General features: G+C 45.7%; 1 protein-coding gene across 7 annotated transcripts in view; it reads right to left on the reverse strand.

The window, feature by feature from the left end:
• GLIS1 (GLIS family zinc finger 1) overlaps positions 1-8,129 on the reverse strand; it is a 181,117-nt gene that overhangs the window by 7,741 nt on the left and 165,247 nt on the right. For all 7 annotated transcript variants that reach the window (XM_068198796.1, XM_068198799.1, XM_068198797.1 and 4 more), the window contains one exon: positions 1,508-1,692. In XM_068198796.1, the coding sequence (XP_068054897.1) occupies positions 1,508-1,692 (185 nt within the window). The remainder of the gene's footprint in view (positions 1-1,507; positions 1,693-8,129) is intronic.

Raw genomic sequence — 8,129 nt, forward strand, 5'->3', positions numbered from 1 at the left:
TGTTATCTTTTTTTGGCAAAAATTCAAAACCCCCAAATTATTACAGATTCCATTAGAAAAGTGTGCTATTAATGAACTGAGAGGCAAAAAAAAAAAAAAAAAAGAAAAAGTAGAGCAAGTTCAGCTAGGTACAGGTTACAGATAATTGGTTTCAAAGGCTGCTAATCAAAACTGATTTTGGAATGACCATTTCCATAATTAATTTATAATAATACTTCAACATTTGGCCAAAGTGGAAAATTATTGCTTTTTCAAAACCACATGACATAACACTTAGAAAGCAACAATTCATTCAAAAGGAAATGTGGTTTTCTCAAGGAATAAAGTCAATTTATTTAAGTGGTTCAAAACTTGTTCTGTCTATGCATTTGTTTCTGCCGTAGTAATGAGCTGCTAAACTTTCCTCTTGTGGCTTGTAGTTATTTAGCTCATTATAGCAACATAATCATATATCATTATATGCTATCATAAATCTGCCACTTCTCCCTTACAGAGTTAATCTTTTTAAATTGAATAATCTGTTGAGCATCAGGTTGAGTTAGTTTTTCCTTCAGCACAAATCATTAAATATAATACACTTTAACTTTTCAGACTAAGCCTGTCCAACCAAAGAGCAAAAACACTGCTGAGAGAACGAGGGGCAGAGGGAACTGCTGGGATACCCAACCCCACCCCAGCTGGGAGCTGCTCACGGGTTTGTGCTCAGGCTCTTGCAAGCAGACAGATGTCCTGCACACTTCTTTATTGGGAATATTTACCACGTTTTAGCAGCTCACCATCTGCACTGCATAACAGATTTCTGAAATATGCAAGCTCCTGTTACTGGATGAGTCGGTGATAATAGGATCTCTTGCTAATTTGTGCCTCAAAAATGTCAGGAACATTAATTAGTTCCCACAGCAGAACTCCAGAATAGGTATGTAAGCTCGCAATTACAAAGGCTGAGTAATTCAGAACAAAAAATGTTTGAAATTAAGCTGTGGGACAGCTGCTTACTGCTCCCATTCCTGCCCTTGAATCCCACAGTTGTACAGAGTGCATTTACATGTTACTGTAGAATGTAAAACAAGCTAAACCTCCAAATAATAAATGAAAAAATGTTTGCTTTCTTTGTCTAATTCCACGTCTTGTGCATCACTGTGAGTGGACGGAGCAGGACATTGCCAAGGTGTGCCTCAGCCCTTGTTTTTTGGGACTCGATGGCTCTCGCAGGGTCACTCCAGGCTGGATGACCAGTCAGGGGAGGTGCATGGCCAGCAGCCTTCTACTGAAGGACCTGAATAAATGCAGTAAATCTGCTGTTGGAACAGCTTTCCCCATTATGATGACATATCACAGCATGGACCTGTCTTAAAATTTCCATCTGTATGTACATCAGTCCAGTTTAAAAACTGGAGTTCCCACTGAAATGCTGACAGTATTAGCCAAATATGAAAAAGCAAAATAAATTCTTTCTCTCCAGCTAGAAATTAGAAAAGCTGTAAAAACAAAAAGAGGGAAGAGTTACCTTGAGATCCCTGCTGTGCAGACTGGCTGGGAAATGGGGCGTACGGTGTATTTGGTATCCCAGAAAACTGCTGCCCGTTGGGTGACTGGCTGTGGGACGATGGAGAGCCGTGTTTCTGCAAGAGGGAGGGTGGAACTAAAGCTTTCAGGGGGCTGACAAGCGGAGAGATTATGTTGGGAGCAAGCCTAGAAAAAGAAAATACAGAAAACTTCACGTATCACATCATAATATGGCAAAATGAAATACTTGTATGAACTATTTCCATAATGGCCAAATTATAGAGAAGTCTGTTTTGCGGGTACAAATTGTATTGAAAAAGAGGACAACAATGCAGTGCTACCTTCAGATATTTGCTAGGACGCAAGAGTTAGACAAGGAATTCTGTTCCTTTACACTGACTTCCTGCAGTCGCCATAACAACAGGACCAAAATGACACCACTCCTCAGTGAGCAACTTGAACACAGCTCCATTTGATTTAGAATTTTGTGAGCTGAGATACATGTCTAGAAACAGAAGTGGAAAGTGTAGCTAGAATGGGTAAATGCAAGTACAGTGTTTAAGTGCCTTCACAGCTGAACAGGGTAAAGCTGTAAGAGGGTCGAGCTGCAGCCAAGACAAAGAAAAGCGTTCGTTTCACTCTGCAGATGAGCAGAGAGTGCATCTCCTACAGCTGCGACAAGGGGCCCTGTGCTCCACAGCCCAGTGGTGCCCTGTCAAGCAGCACAGGCAGCACCGGGACTTCTCAATACCCTCTCTGCTGCCTCCAGAGCTTTTGCTAAACCTAAGAAGGACCTCTTTGAGCAGCACCAGAGTCTTCAGATGCTGCAAAATCCACCTCACTGTCTGAGAGCCACCCTGTGGAAACTTCCCAGCTACAGAACCAAGGGGAAAAAATAAAACAACCTCTGCAGGCTGTAATAGATGTCACTGAGCTGGAAAAAATACTGAGCACAAACTGTTGGAGGCAGACAAAAATTAACTAAATAAAAACTCCAATCTCTCACTGGTGTCTTCCTCTACCCCTGCACAAGCTGTTCAAACACCATAAACCATCATTTCACACGACGGCTTCTTGGAGCAGTTGGACTGACCTTGGGAGCGAGGCTGTGCTCCAGTGAGGGCTGAGCACTCCATGAGAGTGTGCAAGAGGTAAACAGAGGGGAACTGTGAATAAATGGTGACAACAGCTTAACCAAATTTAACAGGAGAGGCACAGGAACGCTGCCAAAAGCGGTCACAGTGACACTCCAAATATTAGAAGGGGTTTAAATCAACCAATCCAAGCCCATCCTATGCTCAGATAATTCCATCTCCCAAAACAAGGAAGCAAGACCTATAATACAAACTAAGAAGACTGAATCTCCCCAAATTAAACTGAGGAATTAAACTAGCATTGTTAAATGAGTGAAGGCAAGGATATTTTCAAGTCAAATAGCAAGAACTGGAAAACTTTTTTTTTTTTTTTTTTTTTTTTTATCCCCTCCAGTAAGTGCTGATCAGTAATACGTAAAATAAAGAGGGCTACTGTCAAATTAAAGGAACCAACATGTAAGGAGAAAAATATCCTATTTGTTCTGGTTTGGAAAAGGCCTGGGGCTGCAGAGGTGCCAAAAAGGGACCGGGGGATGCCGGGGTCCCCTGTGCTCCGCCCAGCTCAGGGACCAAGCGCTCTCTGGAGCCCGCGCTGCTGAGGAGCAGAGGCAGGGAAACGCCGAGTTTATTTGGGCTGCGGCAGCCAAACGCCAGGGGCAGCTCCCCTGGGGCAGCTCCCCTGGGGCAGCTCCCCTGGGCAGCTCCCCTGGGGCAGCTCCCCTGGGCAGCTCCCCTGGGCAGTTCCCCTGGGCAGTTCCCCTGGGGCAGCTCCCCTGGGCAGTTCCCCTGGGGCAGTTCCCCTGGGGCAGTTCCCCTGGGCAGTTCCCCTGGGCAGTTCCCCTGGGGCAGTTCCCCTGGGCAGCTCCCCTGGGGCAGCTCCCCTGGGCAGCTCCCCTGGGGCAGTTCCCCTGGAGCAGTTCCCCTGGGGCAGTTCCCCTGGATCAGTTCCTCTGGGCAGTTCCCCTGGGCAGCTCCCCTGGGGCAGCTCCCCTGCGGCCGCAGCTTTTCCGCAGAGGGCTCAGCGGGGCCGCGGTTGGACTCGGAGCCGCCGTGAGCCGCGTTCCCTGTCCGTACAGAACGGTGCTCCCAGCCAGGGCTGCCACAGCCGCGACCTGCGGGACCCCACGGGGGCCTCGCTCGGCTCTGTCGAGGCTGCGGCACCGCCCGGCCACGGGCAGGGACCGCGGCCCGGCCACCGGCCCCTCCGGCACACAGCGACAGGGACATCGTCCTCCACGCGCCAGCAACGCCCCGAGAAGCCTGGAAACGCTTCTATCTGAACGGAGATTAAAAAGATTGCAGTTGTTTTCCTTGGAAAGATAATAGCTAAAAGAGCTCATGATAGTGACATTTATATGGATAATGACCACACACACATTTAAAAGAGAAACAAAAGACGTACTAAAACTCCGATGCCGGGATGAGCCAGAAACCACTCTGAATAGGGCAGGGGAATGCTGCTGGGGAGCGAGTCCCCTGCAACTGCCTGTGTCGGGTTTCCTCTGCCTGCTCTTGGCATGTCTTGTCCTGGCTACTGCTGGGAAACGCAGCACCCCATAGAGACCTGCCGGGCTGCTCCGAGTGCTTTGTTAGGATGGGCCATCGCGTTTCTAAATTCTATGCGATCATGCTGCTTTGTCGAACAAAAATGGTACACTTAGGTATCCAGCTGTGGGAATACTGAAAATCCCAGCTTCCCTAGCCAGTTTAACTACTCCCAGAGGCTACTTAAATCTCAACCATGGGAGAAGAATTTGAGTTTATATTGTTATTTTTAAAGCAATGCTTGTCCCCACTCACACTCTTGCATTCCTGTTTTTCCTGTGTGTGAGCCCAACAGGCTTTGTGCCTCGAAACCTTTGAGTTGAGTGTTCAAGGGTGGAGAGGTCCCCTGCAAGGCCAGAGGGGTGCAGGCCCTGCTCCAGCTGGGAATGCTGAGCAGTGTGTGGAGCTGCCAGCTCGCTGCCCCGGTGCTGGAGCTCAGCAAACATTGCTGCCTGTGGGCAGCTGTATCCTAGGAGCAGGAACCTGAGCTGAAACCCTGACAGCTCCGGGTAACACTTGAGCATCGCTGCCTTCTCTGCATCAAAAGAGCTTCACAGAGCTGAGCGGCTCACCATAAAAATCTGCTGTGTTCTGCTCGAGCTCTCCCAACAAGGAATTTAGTATGTTTCCTGGAAGTTAAGGCACAGTTTTCAGCTAGGAAAGAACTTTGCTCAGCAGAAAAATCTGGCTATGTTAGCACAAGTGGCCATCATGGAGATCTGTGTCCTTAAAATATTCATCACAATCCCTACAGCTCAATTTGGTCCCTAAAATATTACCCTGTGTGTGTGTGTGTGCATGTGTGAATGTGCTCTGGCATGCTCAAAGGGAGATTTTCATCAACCAAACTGTCCAGTCTCCAGTGTCATGTTTTTAATTCTCTTCTGAGTATCTGCCTACCAATTAGGTTGCTGTGATACTCAGGTTGTTAAAAGAGGAGAAATCATTCCTGATACAAATTAAACAGATAATGCACTGGAGCCTAAAAGGTGATGCCTTCTGCATGGAAGATGAAACACTGAAAGACTTACAGCAGGAACTCAGCTGGATACACTAAAATTCCCAGGCAGCAGCTCAGGCATGTGTGTTTCAATAACTAATAGCCTGCACATTTCCTGTTAATACTGTACTACAACCACAGTTTGCTTTGGTTTGGAAAGTAATAATAAATATATACCATATATTTTACCTTAATTGTAACTTGCATAATTCAGTAAATTTGCAGGTCCTTTGGGGCCTTTTAATATGTATCTGTGCCTATATATAGCTATATATAAAGAGATATACTCTCACAGGCATGAAAAAAAATCCATATCCTTCCTTAATTCATTACATTTGAGGGCTCCTGGCTCTATGGAATATTTCTGTTGAGGGCCGTGCAAGGGTGTGATGGGGGAGCCTCCTCTCCACCCTGTCCAAGACACAGGAGCAACAGGACACGCACCACGGAGAGAAGGAGCCTGGCTGGAAACAAAAGGAACATTTTGCTCACACAGCATGCCCTGGCCTGTGCCATTCACAGCCACAGGAGCCACAGAATCAAACAAAATACCTATTTTTTTACCAAGGGACTGAATAATTTGATGGCCAAAACCAACATTTCCATGCTAAGCGAGGGGTAATCACATCTTGTGCTTCAGGATGTAAAGTGATCGCCCATGGAGGCAGAGAGGAATTCTGCTCTCTTCACTAACCACACAGCTCAGGGTCACTGACCACGTACTGGGGGCCTTTTCCAGTTCCCCCTGAAGCACCACCGGAGGACGGTGCTGGAGATGGAATTCCTGTCTGAGGGAGCCAGGATTTCAGGTGGGATTGCAGGGCCAACGCTTCCTCTGAGGAGGCATCAGCAGGCAATCAAGGGAAAGGACTACTCAGAAAAAGCTTACGTGATACACACACACAACCAAAAGGAAACTTTGGGAATACCTGAGCCTAACTCAGTAACCACCTTGTCTGTGGCATTGTGCACTTTTCTGCACCAACACTGCCTGAAAATGCCCAGCTCCACAGCCCTTCCCACAGGAACTCCTGCAGTCGGGATTCTACCCAAAAGAATCATGAAACCAAGTGGCAGTCGTGGACAACAAACCAGCTCCTCAGCTCTACTGGAAAGCATTTGTCACTCACATCAATGGGAATACTCAGAAATCTTGGTCCTAACAGAAGTACTTTTTAAAAGGGAAAATTAAATGTCAAAACACAGAAAAGATTGATCCTCGTCTCACTTTCTAAGTGCACACCCTAGGGATCTCAAACAGAAATCCCACTAAAACTTTTTATGAACTTTCTTGTGATCCTACTTTAACAATAAATTTTGGATGGTGGAAGTTTATATTAAATTGTGAGTAAGGCCTGTGTGAGGGAGCTACCTGTGTATGCCATGAGCTAGCAGTGACCTACAGAAAACACACCTAAAGGCTACAAGTACCATGACTGCTTTAGAATTATTGATCCAGTCTGCACTCTCAGCCTCCCCAAGCAGGCAGCGGCGTTTAAGGATCTCTGTCTTCTCCCAGGGCACACCAAATGTCCTGTTCCAATATCAGTGCAACATAAAGAACAAAAAAAAACCCCAAAAATACAGATGGACACGGATTGTTCTGAGATTTCCATCGCAATGTCTGGATAGGTGTTTTCTATATATCCACAGTGCTTAGTCTGAGGAAGAAATAGATTACCCCTCTGCTTTAGTCTTTGTTCAATACCAGTTCCAGGACAAATTAACAGCATAAGAAATAAAACTTTTTTCAAGATAAGACAGCTTGACTAGACCTTGACTGCCAAACACTACATACAGTATACTTAGTAAATACTGAGTGCAACTGAAAATTAAAAAATAATAAAAATTAATTAAAAATAAGATTTTGAATTATAAATAGGAATGAACTATAACTGCAAATGGAAATATGTAAGACAGGGATGTTTCCAATATGAAAACTGTCTGGGTTTGTTTTTTTTTTTAATGGTGTGATGGCATGATTGGCAGATTCCTCAGCTAGACAAAGAACCTCAACCCATATCCCATTGAGTTCAGTGGAAACGGGACCAAATCCAGGCTGAAAAACATCTCTCCTTTATGTCAAATCATTTTTTGTATATTTTGGGTTGTAAGACCGTTCTGTTACAGTTCCATGCACAGCAGTACTGCCAGATCGAACATCGTGACTTTTGAGAGTCATGATTTAACTCAGATTAACATGAAGAAAAATAGCAAATAAAGCACCAGAGTAAGAAGCACAAAGCGAAGCAGCTCCACATTTTATCTGAAGTGCAGCACTGCAGCCACTTAGAGGAACTGAGAGTTTCCCTGAGATGAGGTTCTCCCATAAAACCCAGCACATCAACCAGTTCATTCATAAAATCTCTCCCCCAAGCATCACAGTCACTGATATTGTGAGAAAGTCCAACTCAGTTCCAGGACCAGAAGATTATTTTTTTTTAATGGGAAAAAAAGTTAACACGGATTTTCATCTCTTCCCTTAATATTAAAAATGATGTGTAAAGCTCTGCTAATCAGGTCCCTGGATAGAGCCCAATCTCTGGCCACGTGTTTCTGTTCTGGGTCTTGCCCTACGGGAATTTCTGTCAGCACATGCTCAGGAAACAGTTACACTGTTCACTCTTTTGGACTTTTCTGTAAGACAGACTCTATCTGAAGTTTGGTGAACCTTTGCACTAATCACTGCCAGGTGCCTCTGGCTACGTTTCTGGAATGCAAGGAATCTTTTCCTTCTCTCCCTCTTTCTTCCTTTCTCCTCTTCCCCCCCTCCCTGATATTTAATAAATCCTTCAACACAGATCACCTTGCTGGGCATCGCTGCATTTCTTACCTTTTCCTATAAACAAGGAGCCTCCAAGCCCCAGGGCTGTGACTCCAGGGTACCACAAGGTTCTCCAAAGTACCTTGGTTTCCCCAAGAGCGTGGCCAGAGGCTCTATCCCTGCTCTGCTGCAGCTGCAGCCTGTGACACACCTGTGTGTG

The sequence above is a fragment of the Anomalospiza imberbis genome, chromosome 9 (genome assembly GCF_031753505.1).
Source record: "Anomalospiza imberbis isolate Cuckoo-Finch-1a 21T00152 chromosome 9, ASM3175350v1, whole genome shotgun sequence".
Lineage (NCBI taxonomy): Eukaryota > Metazoa > Chordata > Aves > Passeriformes > Viduidae > Anomalospiza > Anomalospiza imberbis.